At 36.5% G+C, this 25,205-nt stretch overlaps 1 protein-coding gene and 1 pseudogene across 10 annotated transcripts in view; one reads left to right on the plus strand and one right to left on the minus strand.

Annotated features, from left to right (window-relative positions):
• NF1 (neurofibromin 1) overlaps positions 1–25,205 on the plus strand; it is a 248,005-nt gene that overhangs the window by 46,829 nt on the left and 175,971 nt on the right. For all 10 annotated transcript variants that reach the window (XM_053892642.1, XM_053892646.1, XM_053892648.1 and 7 more), the window contains exons 2-5: positions 5,761–5,904; positions 7,601–7,684; positions 10,965–11,155; positions 17,798–17,904. In XM_053892642.1, the coding sequence (XP_053748617.1) occupies positions 5,761–5,904; positions 7,601–7,684; positions 10,965–11,155; positions 17,798–17,904 (526 nt within the window). The remainder of the gene's footprint in view (positions 1–5,760; positions 5,905–7,600; positions 7,685–10,964; positions 11,156–17,797; positions 17,905–25,205) is intronic.
• LOC109251884 (60S ribosomal protein L32-like) lies at positions 305–704 on the minus strand (annotated as a pseudogene).

Below are 25,205 nucleotides of genomic sequence, written 5' to 3' on the forward strand. Positions count from 1 at the left end.
GTCTAGTTGGCTTATTGTGTTGTTTAAGTCGTCTGTTTTCTTCTGTCTGGTTGGTTTCTCCATTATTTTGAGTGGTGTATCGAAGTCTCCAACTATTAGTGTAGAACTAATTTTCTCTTTAATTCTGTCATTTTTTGCTTCTTATATTCTGATGGTCTGTCATTAGGTGGGTAAATGTTTATAATTATTATATCTCCTTGCTGTACTGAACCTTTTGTTAATATACAGTGTCCTTCTTTGTCTCATAATTTTTTTTATAGTTTTATGATTTTGTTAACACAAATACTACATGTACATAAGCTGTCTATTCATTTTCTTTGCTACCCAGCCTGGCATTGGGATTGGTGACTCTGATGGCCAGCTGGGCTGCTCTTTTGGCCTTGCAGTTCTTGGAGGAGACACTGAGCAATCTGTGTACAGTAAGATCTGTTGCACATCAGCAGCACTTCAATGAGCTCCTTGATGTTGTGAACTAGGAACTTCTGGAAGCCACTGGGCAGCATGTACTTTGTTTTCTTTTTGCTCCTATAACCAAAGTTGGGCATCAAGATCTGGCTCTTGAATCTTCTGTACACCCTATTGTCAATGCCTGGTTTCCACCAGTTATGGTTAATTTTGACATATTGGTCTGCCTGGTGTCAGATGAAGTTCTTGGTCCTCTTTTTAATGATCTTGGACTTGACTAGAGGTTTGAGGGTGAACATGATGCCATATAGGAGATGGCTGCCACCTTCACAGGCAGTGCTGAAGAAGAGAGGGGAAGGTCCTCCATAACTTGTTTTGATTGAAAATCTGTTTGATAATTTGTATAAAGATTTATACGATCCGAAGAGAAACCAGAGTATTCTCTTTGGTTACCATTTGCATGGGATATCTTTTTCCATCCTTTCACTTTCAACGTGTTTGTGTCCTTAGCTCTCAAGTGAGTCTCCCATAGGCAGCATGTAGTTGGGTCATGTGCTTTTATTTTTTTTAATTTTTTAAATTATTTTTTATTTTATTTTTTCTGACAATCTCTGTCTTCTGATTGGAGAGTTTAATCCATTTACACTTAAAATAATTACTGATAAGAAGGGATTTACTGCTATCATTGTGCTATTGGTTTCCTTATGCCCTATGGCTTTTTTCGTCTCTCATTTTCTGCATTATTGTTTTCATTTGTGTTTATTTTTTTGTAGTGAAATGTTTAAATTCCTCTCTCATTTCCTTTTTGTGTATTCTACAGCTATTTTCTTTGTGGTTACCATGGGGATTACATTTAACATCCTAATGTTACAACACTCTCATTTGAATTTATACCAGCTTTATTCTGTGTTTTGACATTTAAATGGCACGTATTCATGTAACCATCACCATGGTCAAGATATAAGAAGTTTCATCACTCAGAAAATTCCCTCATACCCCCTTTGGCCAGCAGAGTAGATGGTGGCAAATCCTGAGGGGAACATCTGTTGTCTTATAGGGAAGAAGCCTTTGAATTGTCTTCAAACGAGTTTGTGGAGTGCCTCCACTTAGTAAGCAGTGATGGGCTACTATTGTGGACTGGGGGGTTCAGGGGAACCTGGAAATACGAGATTTTGGGGGAGCATAGCCCACTTGTTTGCATTCATTTGTCAGAGTCTTATTCTTAACCCTCAGGACTCTGGTCTCGGCATAGCAGACGTGCCTTATAGGGCATTTAACCTTCTTTGAAGCCCAGCAACTCTGATAATTAAGTGTTGGTTCTGGTCCTTAGGTTTCTCTGTCCTCCTGCTGTAAGAAAGGAGACCATCTTTATATGCTTCTGGAGAGACCTTTTGGCTTACATGCCTAGCTTCTAATTGGCAGTTAATCAGCTTTTTGTTATCTTTTTTATTTTTTCTTCCAGTGAGCGAAGGGTTTAGTAATACTCTTTCAGTTTCATTGCTTTTGTAGTTATGATTTTTCCTTCACTGCCAGCTTTAAAATCCCATCTGAGCACCTGCAGCCAGCTGCCCTGGAAGCCTAGTGTAGGATGTTCATTAAGATCTTCCTTTGGGATCAACACCTGGGAGGAGGGAGGATTGGGCAGATGCAGAATTCATGGTGCAGTGTAGGTCTGGTGGTAGCTTTGTTCATCTCCTTTCAGGAGCTCTGATGCTAGAATTGGTTCTTCTGAGTTGCCCAGAATTGGGCTGAGGTGCTTAGGCCTTTATATTGCCCTATCAGTTGGTCGTTGGATGTGGGCTGCCCAGGAAGGATTTCCCTTAGGTAGGATCATTCTTTGCGGCTGAGGCAGTCCCTGAAGGACTGACTGAGCACTGCTAGCAGTTAAGGCAACAAGTCCTTCCCCGAAGGGGAGCTGGGCAGCACGTCAGCGTCTGCTTCAATTCCTCTGTCTTCACTAAGAATGATTATATCATTACCTTGCTTCTCCTAGATTTGGGTTTCATTTGTTCCAGAATTTGTTTTAGTTTTTTTAGTATCATTTTGAACTCATGGATATAAATAACATATACTTAACAGACTTTATGTTGACTTACACATATAGAAGGATGTACAAATGTATGTAAATATACAGCTTAATAAATGTTGACAGTGTGAACACATCAGTGGAACTTGTATAGTGCTGGCAATCAGTAGGTCCTTCTTTCCTCCTGCATTTCCTTCTAGTCATTACCTGTTCTTTCCAAGGGTCTCTACTATCCTGACTTGAATTTAACATGTCGTTGAAATTTGTGTAACAGAGTCACACAGTAAGTGATGTTTTGTTCTGGCTTCTTTTCATTCGTATATTTGTGAGACTAAGCTTACGGTTGTAAATCATTTATTTTTATTGCTATACAGTTTTTCTTTGAATAGACTGCTTTTGAAAAAACCATTTCTGCTATTGATAGACACTTGGAGTGTTCTCAGTTTATGAAAGGGCTGTTTTAAACATTTGTACATATCTTTTGGTGAACATATATACGAATACACCTAAGGTATAGGTATATACCTAGTGAAATTGCTAAATGTGTATATGTTCTGTTTCAGTAGATAATGCCAGACATTTTTCAAAACAATTATTGATTTACACTCCTACTAGTAATGTATAAGAATTCCAGTTGCTGGGATTCCAACTGGCTGGCTCAGTTGGTAGAGAATGCTACTTTTGATCTCAAGGTTGTGGGTTCAAGCCCCATGTTGGGTGTAGAGATTACTTAAATAAATAAACTTAAAAAAAAAAAGAGTTCCAGTTGCTGCAGTTTGCCTGTTTATGTAGGATGTAACCCTCCAAAGCTTATGGTTGAAAGCTGGGTATATTTACTGGGTCCCCTCCACTAGCAGGTTCTGAAGTCTAATTTTTTGTCTTCCTGAGGCTGAGACTTTAAAATTCTGCTTTGCTTTTCAGAAGTTTTTGGCTTACCTTTTAACCCTTTTCCACCACTTATGCATTTGAGGCCCCCTCATGTCTTCGGTTTTGTCACTTCAGACCTCATTGTCAACCCAAATCTCTGATGGCTCCTATTTGCCTCAACAGAGGTACCTTAGAACGTGACTTTCTGGCACACTTTCATTCTCTATTGCAACGTTATTCTGTCTCTTATTTTTTCTCATAGTGACTTCACATGTGATTTGACCACATTCTTTCTATGTGAACTTACTTTTCCTGAATTGGTGAGAGGGAGCTGTGAGCCAGGAGAGCTTTTTATCTTCGTGGCTCTAGAGCTCTTCTGTTACTTTCATGAAATGAAATACATCATCTCATCCTTTTTGAGCTCCTTAGCTGTCTTCCTTTTTACCACCTTTATGTAAAGGCCCTTTTTCCTTTACCCCCGTTGTCCCTATTGGAGTGAATCTCAGCAATTTCTTCTCAGTGTGGGCTTCACCCTAAAAGGGGGTGCTTCTTCAGCTGGTTAGTTTAGAAGTGTGCTGCCCAGTGGTGTCCAGTGGCTAATTAAAGTTAAATTTAAGTAAATAGAAGTAAACATTTGATTCCTCATGTGCATTAGCCATGTAACATGTGCTCAGTAGTCACACGTGGCTATAGCTACTATATTGAGCATTGTTGATATAGTATAATCTCACCACAGAAAGTTCTGTTAGATAGTGGTGGCTTAAAGTGTGCTCTGTTCTCTTCAGGCGTTAGTGTAGACCTTTCGCACTCATGTGCAAATTGCAATATGCAGAAAGCCCCGTGTGTTTCAGCTAATGTTCTTTTTTTTTTTTTTTTCTTTTGTCAGTTAATGTTCTTAAGTTGGCCTGTTGTACTTTTCATTGAGGATGGAATAGAATTCTGGTATTTTCCTCTTGTTGGACCCATTATACACTCAGCTTTCTTTTGCAGAGATACTAATACCACACCAGTTTTGTAGCTCTAAGTGGTTTGTTGCTATTTGCTTGTTTTTTGGGGTTTGTGGGTACCTCGTCCCCTGCTTTATGGAGTTCACCTATTCAAATGCTAATTTCATCTGGAAGCACCCTCAGAAACACACCCAGAAATGACGTTTAGCCAGATATCTGTACATCCTATGAGCCAGTCAAGTTAAGGTATAAAATTAACCATTACAGAGGGAGTTGGGGAGATTTACAAGTTACATTGCAGCCACTGCCTTCTTCTAAAAGCCCCCTTTCAGATTCAGCACGCTGCCCCCCACCAACCTTTAAAATTAACATTATGTAATTCTGTAGCTCCTGTTCTGCCCCTTCTAACCCTAAAAAGGCTTTTCCTCTCTTTTATTTAGTGTTTATTATCAAGTCAGTCACTTGTTACTGACTAGGCAGACTTACGCATGTCGCTGGGTCTCTTTCCACCTTTAGTTGCACCATTTTAAAAATGAGAATGCTGGACGCAGGTTTGTTTTCTCACAGAGGAACCTCACCGGTGTTCTCTTAGCGTTTGCAGGATCTAGTATTTAAACAGTAAATATATTCATGATACTTTCAATGGAAAATGCTACTTTTGTTTGATACTTTTTTTTTTTTTTTTGATGTGTATTTTTGAGAGGGCTTGAGTGGGGCGGGGGAGGGGCAGAGAGAGAGGGAGACATAGAATCCGAGGCAGGCTCCAGGCTCTGAGCTGTCAGCACAGAGCCTGACATGAAGGTTGAACTCACGAACTGCCAGATCATGACCCGAGCTGAAGTTGAGTGCTTAACCGACTGAGCCACCCAGGTGCCCAGAAAATGCTACTTTTGAACGGAGTAGAGATGAACTTCTTGGCAATGTGACTTAACTCATTCTCAGATAAATGTAAATGTGGCGACCTTAAGAGATATTTTTTCCATGAGACTTAACTGTTTGTTTTTCTGTTACTCCCTCAACTGTGTACTTGAGGGTGATCATCTTACCTCACTTTGTCTTACTGTGTTTATTCCTGGTTATACAGTTCTCATTTCTGAACAATCTGCACTTATTTCCCATTAATTGATTAGAGGTCTGGGGCATAGATTTTCTTGGTCTGTTGTTTTAAGAGTTCAGTGTTTAAGGGAAAGGATTGTATGCATTCTCTGAAATAATTTTTAGCTACAAGGAAATAGCTCTATTTCTGTGAGTCATCTCTCTTATGTAATGCTGGGTAAAGTTTTAATTTTGTAGGTAGAGATTTACAATTTCCAGACGGAAAGCTACAAAAATTGAAATTTCAAGAGAGTTGTAGATTTGCTACAAATGCTAATCTGTATTGAAAATTGGAGTTTGAGATACAAATGTAGGTAACCGTGACTGATAAGAATTTTCCTCAAACCTCATGATTTTCAGTGAGAAATAGTTCTTTTTAGTCCTTTTCATGTGTAAGCTAACATTTTCTTTTTCCCTTAGCTTCCAATAAAAACAGGACAGCAGAACACGCATACCAAAGTCAGTACTGAACACAACAAGGAATGTCTTATTAATATTTCCAAATACAAGTTTTCTTTGGTTATCAGCGGCCTCACCACTATCTTAAAGAATGTTAACAATATGGTGAGTATTTGGGCTATTGTTTTGTGGGGGAATTTGTTTTGGTTTGTTTTTGATTTAAAGATTTGGAGCAGCATATTTTGAAGTATGGAAAGTCCTTTTCTGTGGACTCCAGATATAAACATTCACCATTGTATTTTGTGGGTGAGCACAGGTAACCTTTTAACTTTCATTTTAGTTTTTGATTCTTTCTCTTAGATCCTTCTCTTATTTGTGACCCTATCTTCTTTTCTTTTTTTTTTTTTTTTTTTTTTTTTGGTGGGGGGGAATTAAGATTTCATATAGACTGTAGGTTGTATATGAATTGATCATGGAGTAATCTTTTAAAATATTTTTTTTAGTTTCTTCTTTGAATATTTACTTCTCAGGTTGCCCTAGTCCTAAGTAGATGATAAATATGACCTTGTAGTGATAAAATGTGAGATTGCTCTTATGAAGATATTGTTTTATTTCCTTCCTCCTGTAACCTGTGACAAATTCTATAGTAGTTCAAGATCCCATTGTTGAAATGATTTTCCTCAAATAGTCATTTCATCAAGTAATTCCACTGTCACAAGCTCCCAGTTGCCTTTTTTCCTGTTTTATAAAATCGATTTACATTCCCTAGGCTACAAGTTATTCCAGTATATATTTCTCCTATATCTCGCAGGTGATCCGTCTTCTCTGTCAATTCCTGTCTAAAACCTCCTTCATACTCAGTGCAAAACAACCGATCTGGGTGTTTCTTGATTAATTCTAAACTGCTTTTCCTGTCTTTAGCACTTATAAACCACAATTTATATTGTTTGTATTGAGCATTGAGACTGACTTCTGGTTGTAGATTGTGAGACTCAGTCCCATTTTTATAGTCACATCATCTTTGGTTTGTTTTCTTTTTAAAAACTTGGTTAGACAATGCCCTAAACTTAGAAAACTGATAAACTGGAGGTGTGAGCAGTCATTTGCCATACAAAGAAATTTTTTCTTTATAGAAAAAATTAAGATTTTCTGAAGAAAGCAGAACCTTTTAGGAACACGTAAAGTGAATTACAGAAATACATTTAAGATTTTGTGGATCTCTTCTGTTGCAGTGTGTGGGGCATGGTGATAGGATGTTCCTTATATAAATATGTGGCTGTGTTCCCAGTTAGATGAAAATATTTGAATATTTGGAACCTTCTTTTCAAAAACAAAAACAAAAGCAGTATTGTGATATTGGTATTCATTTAGTGCTTACTGAATAAACTGACTTTTGGAAACCATAGTTTCTTGTTGGTAAATAGCATAGTATTAAATTTAAGGATAGTGAATGCCTAAAATTCACTGTAATTGGTATTATAGTATTTTGTTCCTGTAAGAATTTAGACTTTGATTATCTTGTGGCATTGAAGTTAAATGTTCAATTCAAGATTCTGGCTCAGATCTATATGTATTTCTAAATCCTATGTATTTTTAAAGTATAAGCAAAAGTTATTTTCTTTTACTGTTACAACACTGATGACAGACTGTAATAAATGCCAGCATTTTCATTTGCCTGGGAATATACTTTGAGCATTAAGATAAAATAGAAATAATAGATTTAAATACAGTCTAATCTGGGAGGTAAAATGGAAAACATGATTTCTTTTTTTCTTAATCCTTTGTCCCTTTTCAGATATGTGCTGATTTGTAGTAGGGAACAATAGCCAACTTTTAGTGTTGTGAATATCTTTTCTTTTAGAGAATATTTGGAGAAGCTGCTGAAAAAAATTTATATCTCTCTCAGTTGATTATATTGGATACACTGGAAAAATGTCTTGCTGGGGTAAGTAAATCTAAAATAGGCAGATTTTGTGAATTCAGTTTTGAGAATGATCCGATGTACCACAATGTATACGGACAAGAAAAGTCCTATGGATTTTTTTTTGCCTAAGACATATGAATACGAATTTTGTTAACAGAGTTAACAGAGTGCAGACAAGTTTTCAAGAGAAACTTATTTTCTTATCTTTTGTAAATAGATACTAAGTTTATTTGTAAAGTGTTAAGCTTGAGCCACATATCTGTTTCAGGTTTTTTAGAGGAGGTTATGAAAACCACCATTTGACTCCCTTAATTTCTCCAGATATTGTTAGGCCTGCAGCATTGGTTAGCTGTGAAAAAATGTGACAGGAAGACCAGGAGGAACCTTGTCTCTTTCCCCGTTTTAGTATTTTATCTGATTTTAGGGCTTTACTTTTCAAATCTATATAAAAGGAGACTTTAAAAAATTATAACTATTGCTGATAGATCCTACCTGAAGAACACTTGTTATATGTACATATGAACATACAAACTAGATATGGGGAGGAGTCGTTGAGTACAAAACAGTTCTTTCTTCGGTTTCTTCTGAATAGTTACCTCATTATGTTTCAACCATGACTTAATTAGAATTTGTCAAGAATATTTTCGTTGTATAAAGCAAGGTGTTTCTGTACTTCAGCAGCCTTAATTCTTACCGGAACATGGTAGGAGCTACCTTCATTTTAAATGTCTGTTCACTAAATATTAGAGTTTAAATTTTTATATTCTCTCTTCTTTGGCACATCTTTTGCCTTTATTCAGAATTGCTTCTGTATTCTACATGCTACAGTTTTCTGTGGTAAACCTTGTTGGGAGGGACTTGGAGATGAGGACTGATTGTGTGGTTGAGAAGAGAGGGAATGGTCAGCAGTGCTGGAGGAAGGGGTAGAGTATGGAGTTGGAAAAATAATTACATTCATTCCACTGTACATCCTGAGAAAAGAGACATGTTTAACACTATAGGCCACCAGACCTCAGCATAATGTTTTAAACTTTTGTTGACCCTTGACCGTATTCCAAAATTGTCAGACAGTGTTAATAAGTTTTCTACTTAAATTGAGGGTACGCTAGTTCTGTTTTTAGCTTGGTGCTTTCTATTAATTTGTGGTGTGCTGTGGTTCATTTGTAAAATGGAGTGAAAGAGGAGAAGCACTGTTAAATAGGATGATGTAATTGTGAAGATGGACAGTTTAAACTTACCCTGAATCAGTTCTCTGTATTTGTCTTGTTGCTTTGATTGTAAATACCAGTATATGAGCCATATCCGTGTTTGAATGGAGGTCCCATAGCTCTTCTCTGTTAACCTTTATAACTGAGAGGTAATGGTCAATGTATTTTGGAGAATGATTACTGCTGGTATTGGCTCTTGTTTAATGGATACTCTTTGGAGATCGCCTAACTGAAACTCTAATAAATGGGCATGGTATAACTTATATAATACATAAAATATATGTTACTTTGTTCTATTGAAAATGTATAAATTTTTTTCATTGAATTTACAATTAAAAAACAATGCTATTCATATCATCGAACAGTTGCGTTTTTCGGAATTGCCTTCAATAATTTTATAGTTGTCTGTTGATTTTCATTTTTAGATTGAAGTAAGTTGAGGTAGTTTAAGAAGAACAGCCTACAAGTGCATGTTTATCATATAAGTAGTTGAAATAACTGAATGAAAATGATCAAATATTTACGAAAATCATATGAGTAAAATTTTGTAGAATTTGAGGAATCTTTGTTCCTACATGTATGACCATTATTCAAAAGATTGCATACTTCTGTAATTATTACTTGTTTATTAATTGGAGTTTCAACATTTCTCTTGTTTGATTGGCCTATAAGATATAGGCGTCGCCACTTGAATTTTGCAGGGTTTTATGATGTCTCTTTATTTGCTGTCCATATTTTTCAGTGTGTTTACATCTGAAAACACTTGGATTACAATTAAAGAATCAAGCATAGCACACAGTTGTCCAAAATTTTGCTCTTGGTCATCATGCTTGGTATATCAAAATTGTCATTCTTACATGAATATTAGCTGTTAGGCGATACGGAACAGTATATCTGCAGGATAGCTTCTCTATTGGTTATTTTGCTAATTATAGACATTTCCTTTATAAAGTAGAGATCTTGGTGTTAACACCAAAATTATCAAGCTTGGTGTGTCATTAATATTGGGACCACCTGGCATTATGTGCCCCTGATTTGATACAATATGTACTTTACTGAATTACCTGACTGTTTAATCTGAATCTAATCAGACTATTAGATTTAGGTCCCAGCTACAGAAAATACAGTAACTAGAAAGACAAGGCACACTACTAAGAAATAATCGAATCAACAATATGGAACATTTTCTAAGGCCCATTTTCTTAAATCAATGTTATGGAAAGTAAAAATGAAGTATAAGGAGTGTGTGGTGGGGAGAGATTGTTTTAGAATAAAGAGAATAAAGGAATCATGCTGCAATCATCTGAACCTTTTTTGGGTCCTGACTAAATTAAAAAGAAGCTATGAAAGACATTTTGGGGGCTGTTGGGGAAATTTGAATATAGATTGGGTATTAGCTGATACAAGGGGAATTGTTTTTTATTTTTGTTTTTGTATTTTTGTTCTTTGATGTGATTGTATTGAAGTTATATTGGAGAATGTCCTTATTTTTGAGAGATGCTAAGGTACCTATGGACGAAGTGTTACAATGTTTGTAACTTTGAAATGGCTCAACCAAAATAAAATTATTTGTAATAAGTACATATCTATGTGTTTTAGGCAGTCCTCTAAAAGGCAGGTGTGATTGCCCATCCAGGAATGTATTTGGATTTGAGACAGATGACACAATGCACTCAAAAATGAATATGAATAAAGTTTTTTTAGAACTCACAATAAACTTGGGATTCCCAGGAGTGGGAAGGCTTATTATGTAGGGAATTGGTGAACAGGGAACAAGCAGGACTAGTGGTGGTGGTGGTGTGGGGGATGATGCTGGGGAGGATGGATGGGAGCCTTTATTGTGACTCAGAGGTCAAAGATGGAACCATTCTCTTTATTAGACTAACTATAGGTGGATACAGCAAACACGATGAAATATTAACAATTGTTGAATCTAGGTGATGAATGTATTATTGTATTGAACCACGGTATGAATATATCATTGTCCACTATTGTATTTCAAGTCTAATGTATGCTTGAAAATTTTCATAGCAGAGAATCTTTACATGTAAATTTAAGAAAGTTATAGAATTATGTGATTATTTCTATTTTAGCAACCAAAGGACACAATGCGATTAGATGAAACGATGCTGGTCAAACAGTTGCTGCCAGAAATCTGCCATTTTCTTCACACCTGTCGTGAAGGAAACCAACATGCAGCTGAACTTCGGAATTCTGCATCTGGGGTTTTATTTTCTCTCAGCTGCAACAACTTCAACGCAGTGTTTAGTCGCATCTCTACCAGGTTAGTGTGTAAATCTACATAGGACTGTTGCAAGTAATAAACTTTTAGAAGTTTTCTTTTGTCTGCATAAAGACAAAAAGTTGACAGAAATGAATTTGACTTGGGCTTTTGTATAAATTTTATGCATTGATTTCTTTGAAAGTTTTATTGTGCAACATTGTGATATTGGTGTTTACAATTGTGAGTACTGTTAGGGGGTTGAAAGTCCAAATTTTAGGATGATACATCACCCATAATTAGGTTTTTGTTTTTAACACTAGGTATGAGGTTTTGGTTGGCCTTTCTAACATTTTGTTCCTTTAAATGGAATTAGCTAATCAGATAGAATAACTGATAAGAGTAGTCAGAATTCCAGTGACCTCCCAGCTCTGTTCTTTATCACAAGATTCTAAGTTACCAAATGAAAACAAAACCTAGCAATATGGAAGCACAAGGAAGTAAGTAATTTGCAAAGTAGACTTCTCCAGAAAGTGGACTGTGTTCTAAGTGTATGAATTGTAAAAGCTCCTTTTTTTTTTTTTTTTTTTTTTTTTTTTTTTTTTTTTAGTATTTACAGCAAATGTGCTGTTTTATTCTCATAGTATCTGTGAAATGTAGGTGATACTTCCCCCAGTTTACAGATAAGCAACTAATACCCAAAGAATTTATCAAGGCGGTATGTCAAACCACGGAGGACCCAAAATTTTTAAGTCAGACTGGTCAGAGTCTATTAGGTTCGTTATATTAGACTGCTACTCTAAACTTCCATTTTAACCATATTTTTACTGTTGTGCTTCAAGTTTATATGATAAATATTATTTAAGCTTTTACTGATAAAAATCACTATGTGATATGCTATAGATGGGAAGAAATTGGTGTATAGATGGTGCTCTATGGACTAGAATTATAACTGATGGTAGCAGGTAATTCTGGAACTTGCTTTCTTACCAATGATTTGCCTGTCGTATACAAGTACAGTCAAATGGGTCCTTAATTATGTTTGTTTATTCTTTGTTTACTGGTACATCTTTTATCTTTTGACTTGTCTGTGTTGTGTGAACAGCAGGCTTCCATTAGTCAGCTTTGGTCATTGTTCCGTTGTTTTCCAACAGGTGTGAATGAGAACATACATCATAATTAGAAAATTTGTGCTGTAGTGTTTTGAGGACTTGGCTAACTTCAAAATCTTGCCATCTTTTTAAGAAATACAACATTTTTATAGTCATGATGCTAGGCCATAATATTCTTCAGTCCCTCTTCAGAACTGGTGCAAAGAAAATTAAAATTTTGTTCAATGGTGTGGTGTAATAAGATTGATAATATTAGGTAATGTTTATTCAATAGAAAATTGTCTTCATGAAATTTTTTGAGTGGTAACATTTTATATTCTGAGTAATATTAAACTAGATGAAGTAGCAAGGTAACTGACGCCTAGGGAATAGGTGGTGTGAAATTGTAAAAGACAAAAAACAAAACCCCTTCTTTGTTTAAATGATGACTGTACCAGCTTATTATTTGAAATAATCTTACATTGAAGGTAGAAAATTATCAAAAGAATAAAATGTTTTTAGCATATCCAAGTATGAGTTGCTTTATAAAGCACAGCAAATATGCCACCTTTTAAAAAGTTGAGAAATTTTCTAGTCACCCAAAGGTTTCATTTTATAGGATTTTGCAGCATTAGCACATGTAAATATGTAACACATGTAAATATGCTTTTGTGTATTTTCCAAACCTAGTTCACAGTTTCCAGAAGAGAAGTTAAATGTCTCCAAAATAAGCCAGTTTCTTTAGCTTTCAGGGGGCAGACTGCTCAGAAATGGGATCTGTGAAATACATGTTTCAGACGACTGCGTTTGCTGTTTAATTTAGCTTGTGCCAGACATAGGAGATGATCTTGTTAGAAGACCACTCACCTAAAAGACCATTCTGATAGTTTAATTTAGATACAGATATCTTATGACATTGCTGTCATAGCATTAGGTGGCTTAAAATACGCAAGTGACTAGAATGGCAGTTTCTTTCTGAAGATTGAGTTTATATGTCATATAAATTAAATGGACCAATATCATGAACATTTGTTTGACTATTCTGCCTGTCCACAGATGTTTCTCTTTTAGGCTTAACATTAGCTTTTGATATTTCTTTTTTCTTTTTTTTTATGTTTGTTGATTTGTTTTGAGAGAGTGTGAAAGAGTGGAGGAGAGGAGAGGCAGAGAGAGAAGGAGAGAGAGAATCCCCAGCAGGCTCCTCACTGTCAGTGCAGAGCATGATGCAGGGCTTTAGATCATGACCTGAGCTGAAATTGAGTCTGGACCCTTAACCAACTGAGCTACCCAGGTGCCCCTAGCTTTTGATATTTCTGTCCTTTGATTTTTTTTTAGGGGAATATGGACTACAGATCTTAAGTTTATTATTCTGCTGAAGTATATACATGTTCTGTGGCTCATAATACTCTTTGATGTAGAAGATCAGCTGCTTTCTCCACAGAATTGTTGCACACTCGTAATAGATCTAATTGCTTTGTAGTGGGAGGGTCCTGTGGAATATCTGATTTGACAAACCACCAGAAGCAGAAGACTCAGTGATTTTTTTTAAAGTTTATTTATTTAGAGAGAGAGAGAATGAGTGGGGAAGGAGTGGGTGGGTGGGGGGGGACAGAGGATACAAAGCGGGCACTGTGCTCATAGCAGAGAGTCTGATGTGGGGCTCAAACTCACGAACTGTGAGATCATGACCTGAGCTGCAGTCAGATGCTTAACTGACTGAACCACCTAGGCACCTCAAGACTCAGTGATTTTAAAAGTTCTATTTGGGGCGCCTGGGTGGCTCAGTCGGTTGGGCGTCCGACTTTGGCTCAGGTCATGATCTCACGGTCCGTGAGTTTGAGCCCCGCATCGGGCTCTGTTCTGACGGCTCAGAGCCTGGAGCCTGTTTCAAATTCTGTGTCTCCCTCTCTCTCTGACCCTCCCCCGTTCATGCTCTGTCTCTCTCTGTCTCAAAAATAAACAAACATTAAAAAATAAATAAATAAATAAATAAATAAATAAATAAAAGTTCTATTTGATTCTTTTACAAATCTTTTTTTTTATGGTTTCTTATTCTTAATAATTTTAAATTTCTTATATGACTATAATAACTTAAAACATACTTATTTTATTTTCTCTTAAGATTGATCTCATAATGCTTGTATGTGCCGACTCTCATTCACAGTGAATGGTTTCCTCTCTCTTTTGTGAACTTGGATTGCAAAGTCATCTTTAGTGCACATCTCTATTTTCTTTGGGGATCTCTTGCAGCCTGGAGCTGTGGGAGTGTCCTAGTGATGGTTTTTGCATTTACATTTGTTTTTGCCAAGTACCCAGCTCTGGCCTTATTTTTTTGGTTAATTTCTCATCCCTGGATTGTATTGATAGTATAAATGTGGACCTCAAACCCTTATCAGGTAACAGCCCTGGGTGACTTTTTCCCCTACCCAAAACTTAGCCAGAGCAGATAGACATCTTGTGCTGGTAGATTTTTTTTTTTTCCCCCTTCCACCCTTCCTTCATTCTTTGACTCTCTCTGTGCAACCTTCTTTTAAGGAAGTGCATAGTTCTTGCTAGTCTTTTGTTTTTTCCAGGACCCCAGTTCTACTCCCTGCACTATTAAGGTATAAGATTTTGTATTCAGTCCCATGTAGATGTTAGACCAAAACCCCTAGGGTAAGGAGAGGAAAAAGCCTACCCACCTTTGTGCTTCCTTTGTTGCAAGATAAGACCATGTCTTCAAAATCATCTCTGGTTTTCATTTTCCTCTTCATTTCTGGACCTGGGTGGATGGGTGGTGGTTGGGGCGGGGGGTGGGGGGGGTTGTTTTCATTAATTTCTATATATTTAATTTATATATATTTTTTTAATTTTTATGTTTATTTTTGAGAGAGAGAGAGAGAGAGAGAGACAGCATGAGTGGGAGAAGGGCAGAGAGAGGGAGACAGAATCTGAAGCAGGCTCCAGGCTCTGAGTTGTCAGCATAGAGCTCGATACGAGGCTGGAACCCATGAACCCTGGGTTAATGACCTGAGCCGAAATTGGACGCTTAACTAACTGAGCCACCAGGGGCCCCTATTTTAAATTTTTAAAATTTACTTGTTTTTGAGAGAGAGAGAAAGAGAGAGAGAGAACGAGAACATGAGTGGGGGAGGGGCAAAGAGCAAGGGAGACACCGAATCTGAAGCAGGCTCCAGACTCCAAGCTGTCAGCTTGAACTCCAGAACTGTGAGGTCATGACCTGAGCCAAAGTTGGATGCTTATCTGACTGAGATACCCAGGTGTCCCTCTTTTATTTCTATATACTTTAAATATCTTTTTGTTGTTATTCAGTTTATCTGGTCTTTCTGGATGCTTTAATGGTAAGTTTTCCATTTTGCTTCTTTTGCTCAAACTACCCTTTGATTTCTGTGTTTCAGAAATGACAATTAAGCTTCAGAAAACACCCCTTTCCTATGGAAATACTGGGCTGTATAAAGAATTAAACTTTTCTTCCATTTTTCACAAATAACCACAAGAGTCAGCTTTTCAAAAGTTGGTGTTGCTGATTTATTAATTTGTGTTTCCTAAGGAATCCTATTCCATATTTCCTAGACTCTTTGCAGCAGCCATGGAATTTTTAGCATGTAAATCAGTATTGAGGACCCTCTTATTCCCAGTGTGAACTGCTAAGCTTTTCTCACCCTGATGATATGAAGAGCGTTAGTGTAAGTGCTTGGAATAGTTTTAATGTTAGCTATACATCCGCAGACTAAAGTGAGTGGAAGAGGAATTTGCAAAGGAAGGAATCGATTGATTTTATATTTAGCAACTGAAGGTTTAGTATGGTGAGTAATGCCAGTTTAAGATTGCATTAAAATGGTTACAATCCCGGTTAATACTATAAATAAGATTTTGTAGTATTTGTGCTTTTTCACCATCTCCCTGCAGTTACAAACATTAGTAATTCCATTTATCTGCTTACATTTTGATATCTATTAATTGAAATAATGAATATGCCTCATTAGGGAGCACAATTCAATAGATTGACAATGTCAGCTTTTGAAAAGCTGACTTCTATGGTTGTTAGTGAAAAATGGAGGAGAAATTTTTATTAAGACTTATGTGAATTTTTTTATCAGTTTAAAAATATCTATATTTGTTGAGTGTTAAATTTTTCTACATTTGTGATAACTTCATATTTAAGGGAAATTTTGGGGGTTTAGAAAGATTCTTGCCTTTATAGGAATAAGTTCGTGAAGGAAGGACATTAATCAAATAATCACATAAATACACACACAGATTGTGAAAATTGCAAGGACTAAAGGCTTACTCATTTTTTCAATACAAAGTAAATGTATCTTATAAATGTAGATAAAATATCATTCATGTTTCTTTTTTAAAATTTTAATTTATTTTTTTTAAATTTATATCCAAGGTAGTTAGCATATAGTGCAACAATGATTTCAGGAGTAGATTCCTTAATGCCCCTTCCCCATTTAGCCCATCCCCCCTCCCACAAACCCTCCAGTAACCCTCAGTTTGTTCTCCATATTTATGAGTCTCTTCTGTTTTGTACCCCTCCCTGTTTTTATATTGTTTTTGTTTCCCTTCCCTATGTTCATCTGTTTTTGTCTCTTAAAGTCCTCATATGAGTGAAGTCATAGGATTTTTGTCTTTCTCTGACAAATTTCACTTAGCGTAATACCCTCTAGTTCCATCCACGTAGTTGTGAATGGCAAGATTTCATTATGATTGCTGAGTAATACTCTGTTGTATGTATGTATGTGTGTATATATATATATATATATATATATGTGTGTGTGTGTGTGTGTGTATACATATATATATATACACACATATATATACACACACACACACACACACATATATATGTATATGTATATACACACACACACCACATCTTCTTTATCCGTTCATCCATCGATGGACATTTGGGCTCTACATATTTCGCTATTGTTGATAGTGCCCATGTTTCTGAAGTTTAGCTGATGTGATCAGAAGTTAATAAAATTTATTTTATAATTTAAAATTTGAATTAAAAATTTTTTGTTAAAGAAAAATTTCAAAAATACACCTAACACAGAGAATAGTATTTCAAATACCTAGGCATCTTTGCTTCACCAGTTATCCACATGCTATGATTTTTTTAAAAATAAAAATTATATGTATTTAAGGTATACAATGTGGTGATTTGGTTTGGTATATACACAGTGAAGCCTATGGTTTCTTTCATCATATCCCTTGAATTAATTATGTACCTTTAAATTTTATAAGAAATATTTAATGTTGGGGTGCCTGGGTGGCTCAGTTGGTTGATGTCTGACTTCAGCTCAGGTCATGATCTCATAGGTTGTGGGTTTGAACCCCGCATCGGGTTCTGTGCTGACAGCTTAGAGCCTGGAGCCTGCTTCCAGTTCTGTCTCCCTCTCTCTCTGCCCTGTCCCTGCTCATGCTCTGTCTCTCTCTCTCTCTCAAAAATAACTAAACATTAAAAAAAATAATAACTATTTGTTGTCTTATTTTTGTATGTATATTTTCTCTTACAAATTTGTCATTGGGGTGAGAAGAATCTGTTCAGTTCAGAATTTTAGACTTTCCTTAAGATAAATTATTTTTGGTTTTTACTTTTCAGGTTACAGGAATTGACTGTTTGTTCAGAAGACAATGTTGATGTTCATGATATAGAATTGTTACAGTATATCAATGTGGATTGTGCAAAATTAAAACGACTCCTAAAGGGTAAGTGTAGATGTATATCTGAAACTAAACACTGTCGGTGAAAAGCCAGTGTTTTGAATGTACAGGTTTTTTGTACTAACTGTGTTGAACTGGAACATCAAAGTGGATTTGATACTGCACATATCCTTGTGAAATGGACAATAATGCTTAATGGTTCAAAAATTTTTGAGCCTTTGAAAACAAAAAAAAATGCGTATCTTAATTCTTGGCAATGGAAAGTTTTGTTCAACCATAATTTTTGCTTTAACAAAGAGAGCATAAAGGTGCTGTTACTTAATTTTTCTAGAATTTCATTACTTAAGGATAGCCATAGGTTATCGAAATTACCTGTTTAGCTGTTATAGTGCTAAAAGCAGGTAGTTTAGCAGGATATCAAAGTGTCATTACAGAATGGAACCAGAAGATTGTGATCTTATGACAAGAGGAAGAATTGCGTCAGGAATCTCATTTCTGACATTTGTGTTTTCAGATCTTTTAATGACTTTCTGACTTTATAGCACTATCAAGTCTCTTATCTTTCCAGTGCCTTTTGCTTCCTTGTGCATTTCAGTTATAGTCCCTGAGGATTACATCTGAAGTTATATCCATGGGGATATCACAATACTTAATATGTGATTTTGAAGCTTTGGGCAATGCTTTGTGTGATTATGTTGATGAAAATAAACAGTCACAAGGAATTGAGAGAATTTTTGTGGGAAACCTGAAAGTTAATATAAATCAAATATCAATGAGCATTATTAATAAACTGAGTATAAATACCTAAATTCATTTCACACAAATTGTTTTTAGTTTTCTGTGATATTGAATCCTGTCTAATTTAAATGCAAAACTTTATAGTATATGATTCAACTTTTTAATTTTACTTTGTGTATTAAGGAATTATGAAAAATGTTTCTAGTGTCTGACATAAAAGAAGATTTAGTTATATTAACTTTGAAAACCTCAGCAGTTCTGCAGTGTCATTATCAAAACACTTTGCTTATAATTTTTTCTTTCTTTTTTTTTTTTTTTCTGAGAGACAGAGAGCACAAGTTGGGGAGGGGCAGAGAGAGAGGGAGACACAGAATCTGAAGCAGGGTCCAGGCTCTGAGCCATCAGCACAGAGCCTGATGTGGGACTCCAACCCATGAACTGAGATCAAGACCTGAGCCAAAGTCGGGTGCTCAAACCACTGAGCCACCTAGGCGCCCCAGTGATAGTTTTCTTAACATTTGTTTTAAACTCAATAACTGGTTCACCAGAGATTTAAAAAGGCTATATCTATATAGATCAATACTGTAAGGCTCTGTTCTATCTCTATTACCAATTTTAGGTCATTACTATTATAAAACCAAGCAACAATTAAATCACTTTCAGTAACTTTAATAAAGAAAGAAAAATGGATCATTTTAGCTTTTATGTTAAGTGTGTAGCAGTTGTTTTAGACTATAATAAACCACAAATCAATTCACAGTTGAAATTTTAAGATCTTAGTATCTATCAGTAAGCATTAAGAAGTTAAGGATGATAAAATTTAGAGATTTTCTTTCCATATAAAATTTCAGAAGTATATGTGGTTTTGTGGTTTTTTATAACTGTTTAGGGACATTTCAGAAATAATCTAGGGGACAACTGGGTGGCTCAGTCGGTTAAGTATCCAACTTCGGCACAGGTCATGATCTCGTGGTTTGTGAGTTCAAGCCCCAAGTGGGGCTCTGTGCTGATAGCATGGAGCCTGCTTGGAGTTCGTTCTCTCTCCCTCTCCCTTCTCCCTCTCCCTTCTCCCTCTCCCTTCTCCCTCTCCCTTCTCCCTCTCCCTTCTCCCTCTCCCTTCTCCCTCTCCCTTCTCCCTCTCCCTTCTCCCTCTCCCTTCTCCCTCTCCCTTCTCCCTCTCCCTTCTCCCTTCTCCCTTCTCCCTTCTCCCTTCTCCCTTCTCCCTTCTCCCTTCTCCCTTCTCCCTTCTCCCCTCCTCCCTTCTCCCTCCTCCCTTCTCCCTCCTCCCTTCTCCCTCCTCCCTCCCCCTCCTCCCTCCCCCTCCTCCCTCCCTCTCTCCTTTCTCCCTCTTAGTCTCTCTGCCCTTCCCCCACTTGTGTGTGTGCACGTGCATTCTTTCTCTCAAAAGAAATGAATAAACTTTATGAAAAAATTTTTTTAAAAAAAGAAGTCTAGATCTGGTTGTCCAGGAGTAGGTATTTGTTTAAAACCTCAGGTTTCATAGAGATGTTTAATCTGTAATAATTAATTTAAATGGTTCTCCATATTCAAATAAGAGAAACTAATTGTGTGAATAAATGACTCTTTATTGTGGTAAGTCATCCCCATTGGAATACAGCCCCCTCGTGAACATAAATTTAGGGTTTAACTGATAAATGTGTAAACTATAAAAAAAACAACAACCAATGTTAAATAGGCAGCAAAAGATGGCTCTAGGTGACGATGGTGAAAGGACTGGAAACTTCCTGTAATATGAATAGTAAAATTAGTAATGTGTTTTTTTTTTTTGTTCAGTTTTTTTAGTGTTTATTTTTGAGAGAGAGAGAGAGAGTGCGAACAGGGGAGGGGCAGAGAGAGATGGAGACACAGAATCCAAAACAGGCTACAGGCTCTGAGCTGTCAGCGCAGAGCCTGACATGGGGCTCGAACCCATGAACCTTGAGATCATGACCAGAACCTAAGTCAGACATTACGTAACTGACTGAGCCACCCAGGCGCCCCAGTAATGTGTTTTAAATTCACTCCAACAGCATTTGTTGAGAAATTGTGTGCAAGAAACCATGCTAAGTGCTAGGTTTACAAAGATTAATAAAACATCTGTCTATATGGAGTTCATGACCTGGTTTATGAGGGAAATACATTATCAAAGTATTTGCAAAGTAAGGTGCCAAACACAAATAGGTGAGCATAACATGAGGGAAGAGGTACGTGTTTGGGGGTGGGAGCTGTTAAGAGGAAAAGCGCAAGATAGGGAGGTGTAAGAGTAGGCCAGATCGTATTAATAAAGGCATGGTGATGTTTATTCCATGTTCAGCATGGGCCACATATCATCCTATGCAGTTTAATGCCTTTTGTCATCAATGCTTACGGTGACCCTATGAAGCAAATAGTATTATCATTTCCTATGTAGATAAGGAAATTGAGGCTTAAGTAACATTTCCAAGGTCAGACAGCTAGTGAGTGGCAGGGTTAGATTCATTTCACATCTGCTCATTTCTAGAACCAAGTGTTACACCATTGTGCTTATGGATTATGTGACTTTATTTTAATGGCCATGGGAAATGATGGAAAAAAAGGTTTAAGGTGGGATCAAGCTTTTATTTTAGATATACCACTTTGCTTGAAATTTGCAGGATGCCTTGGTAGAAGGTTGTATGAGCTTTTGGGACTTGGTCGTATGAGTGAGGAAGAAATGTGAGTGAGAAATGAAGGTAATGCAGGTCTGGATGGAATGGGATAGGGTGGGCATCAGTTTGATAATGGTATTTGGGAAGTAGAGTACACAAAATACATAAAATACATCACCTGGCATTTGGTGATTAATTTAGATACATGGGGTTAAAGAGAAGTATCACCAAGTATTACAGAATAAGCTGATTAAAGCAAGAAAGGAGAGGAGAGGTTGATGACAGCATGGAAGGTAGCCAGGAAAATGACAAATTTAGATTGACATTTATTGACTTTGAGGTGTGGGTAGGCTGTCCAGTCAGAAACTTGTAGAACTAGAGTAATAAGACATATACAGAGGCACCTGGGTGGCTCACTCAGTTAAGCGGCCAACTTCGGCTCAAGTCATGATCTCACAGTTCGTGAGTTTGAGCCCCACGTCGGGTTCTTTGCTGACTGTTCGTAGCCTGGAGCCTGCTTCAGATTCTGTGTCGCCTTCTCTCTCTGCCCCTCCCCCATTTGTACTTTGACACTCTCTCTCTCTCTCTCTCTCTCTCTCTCTCTCTCTCTCTCAAAATAAGTAAACATAAAAAATTAAAAAAAATATACATTGGAATTGAGAATAGACTACTGTGTACAACACATTCAAGCTGTCGTAAAGGTAAGGTTAACGAACTTGGAAGGCACAAAGGCTCAAGAGTACTGTGAAGTCTACTGCCATCATCTGGAAATCAGAGGAGAGCAAGAGCAAAGAAAGTTGGAGGGATGCATTTTAAAACTGACTTAGAGAGTAAGTCACTCACTCGCAAGTCCAGAAAAATACGACATTTAAATTATATACACAGTTTTATTACTTGAAGACTCATCTCTATCTTAGAAATATACTTATGTAAATATGGTAAGTACCTGTGTCCCTTCATTAAAAGTCCATAAGGGGCAACAAAAACAAAAATAAACAAGAGAGACTACACCAGATTAAAAGCTTCTGTACAGCAAAGGAAACAGCAACAAAATGAAAAGGCAACCGACTGAATGGGAGAAAAATATTTGCAAATTGTATACTGGGAAAAGTTAATATACAAAATATGTAAAGAACTCATTCAACTCAATAACAAAAAAAATGTAATTAAAAAGTGGGCCAAGGACCTGAATAGATGTTTTTGTAAAGAAGACGTATAGGTGGCTAACAGGTACATGAAAGGATGTTCAGCATCACTAATATCAAGAAAATGCAAATCAAAACCACGCTGAGATATCTCCTCACATCTCTTAGAATGGCTTTTATCAGAACAACAAGAAATAGTAAGTGTTGGTGAGGATGTGAAGAGGAAATCCTTGTACACTGTGGGTGGGAAGGGAAGTCAGTGCAGCTGCCATGCAAAACAGTATGGAGGTGCCTCAGAAAGTTCAAGGTAGAACTACAATATGATCCAGCAATTCTGCTTCTGGTTATTTATCCAAAGAAAATTAAAACATTGACTTGAGGACATATATGCACCCCATGTTCATTGCACTATTATCTTATACTAGGGAAGATAGATACAGAAACAACTTAAGTATCCATTGACTGATGAATTGATGAAGAAGATATATATATATATATATATATATATATATATATATATATTTAAAATGTACATATGTTTATATATTTATATAAAATATAGTATATGTAAATATGTAAAATATAAAATATGCTTTTATATTTATATATAAAATATTAAAATGTTTACATATGTTACACATATAATATATAAGGTGGAATATATATATTATATATATTGAAATTGAATGTTATTCAGCCATAAAAAAGAAGGAAATCTTACCATTTGTGACAACACGAATGGACCCTAAGGGAATTATGCTAAGAGAAAGACAAATACCATACAGTCTCATTATATGTGGAATCTTTAAAAACAAAACAAAACCAAAAACAACCAAATTCATAGATACAGAGAACAGATTAAGATTGGTGGCTGCCAGAAGTGGGGGAAAGGGTCGGGGTGACGGGCAAATGATTTAAGGTGGTTAAAAAGTACAAACTTCCAGTTATAAAATAAAAAGCCATGGGGATGTAATGTACAGCACGGTGACTGTAGTTAATTGCGTATTTGAAGGTTGCTAAGAGAGTAGACCTTAAAAGTTCTCATCACAAGAAAAAAATTGTGTAACTATGTATGGTGAGGGATGTTAACTAGACTTGTTGTGACCATTTTACAGTATCTACAAATACTGATCATTATGTTGTATACCTAAAACTAGTATAATGTTGTTTGTCAATTATACCTCAATTAAAACAAAGTCCATAGGTGGAGTTCTCTGCCAAGGGACTGTTACCAGTAAAATAGTTTATAGAAGGCTCATCTTTTCCCTGTATAAATCTTTTTGTAGATGTGGACAACATTTTGATGGAAGAGAAAGTATCTAAGATATTCATATGGAGAAATGTTTAGTCTTATTTTAAAAATGCAGTCTACTATTTTGAACAATCACTTGAGCAAAATAAAAACAAACATGTTAAATGATGAAAAGGATGTGCAAGTGACAGGTTGGCAGTATTTATCAAGAGTCTTAAAAAATATTCATCTCCTCAACCAGGCAGTTCTACTTCTAGATCTTATCCTAAAAAAAAAAAAAAAAAAATTAATATGGAAAAGATTTGGACATAAAGTGTTTATTGGGGTGCCTGGGTGGCTCAGTCGGTTCGGTGCCTGACTTGGTTTCAGCTCAGGTCCATCCTGGGGTCGTGGACTTGGACCCCTGTGACGGGCTCCTTGCTGGGTGTGGAGCCTGCTTAGGATTCTGTTTCTCCCTCTGCCCCTCTACCCCGCTCGTGCTCTCTCTCTCTCTCTCAAATTAAAAAAAAAAAGTGTTATTAGTGAGATATTGGAAATATCTTTTTTTTATTTTTAATTTTTTTCTTTTTTGAAAGAGAGCGTGTGTGCAAGTGGGGAAGGAGCAGAGGGGGAGAGAGAAAAATCCCAAGTAGCCTCCAAGCTCAGCATGAGGCCTAACGCGGGCTCAATCCCATGATCCTGGGGTCATGACCAAGCCTCGAGTCAGACACTTAACCGACTGAGCTACCCAGGTGCCCCAGTATTGGAAATACCTTAAACATATAATTGGAAAACGTTTAAATAACTTTACCCATCGACTTAAATATCCTGAAAGACAGACTATGGCTTTGAAACCCAATTCAATAATTTATTAGATCTGTAACCTCAGAAACACAATTTGCTCATCTGTAATATCTGAAAATGTTAAGATTTTGGAAGAATTAAGTGTATTAGATTGAAAATATCTGACACGTTGTAACTGTTAAGTAATAGTTACTATCATACTTAGATCGTCAAATATATGTATGAGGAATTATTAACGATACGGGAAAAATTTGGGATACTATGTGAAATGAAGAAAACAGGTTTGATTTAGCTTTTAGTGTTACATATGCACTCAAAAATGGATGGAAGAAAGTTTACCAGACTGTTAACTGTGATTCTGAACGGTAGAAGCATGGATGATATTTTAAATTCCCCTTAGATTGTTGTGTAGTTTTTGAATTTTCTACAATGACACGTGTTTTATACTTAATCAGTTATTAAAAACAAAAGAAAAAAGCAATCTTTGAAATTCAGGGCATATTTGCTTTTCATTGAATTTTGTCTTCAGTGGACATAGCCAGTGATGTTTTTGGTTTATATTAATTGTCTTTATCTTCACATTGCTTACAAATAATACTGGAACATGGGGCACCTGGGTGTCTCAGTTGGTTAAGCGCCCGACTTGAGCTCAGGTCATGATCTCACAGTTTGTGGGCTTGAGCCCCACATCAGGCTCACTGCTGTCAGCACAGAGCTGGTTTCTGATCCTCTGTCCTCCCTCACCTCCCTCCATACCTCCCCCTCATGTGCATGTGCTTGCTCTCTCTCTCAGAAATAAAT

This window comes from Panthera pardus, unplaced genomic scaffold (genome assembly GCF_024362965.1).
Source record: "Panthera pardus isolate Hobbes unplaced genomic scaffold, ASM2436296v1 HiC_scaffold_3, whole genome shotgun sequence".
Lineage (NCBI taxonomy): Eukaryota > Metazoa > Chordata > Mammalia > Carnivora > Felidae > Panthera > Panthera pardus.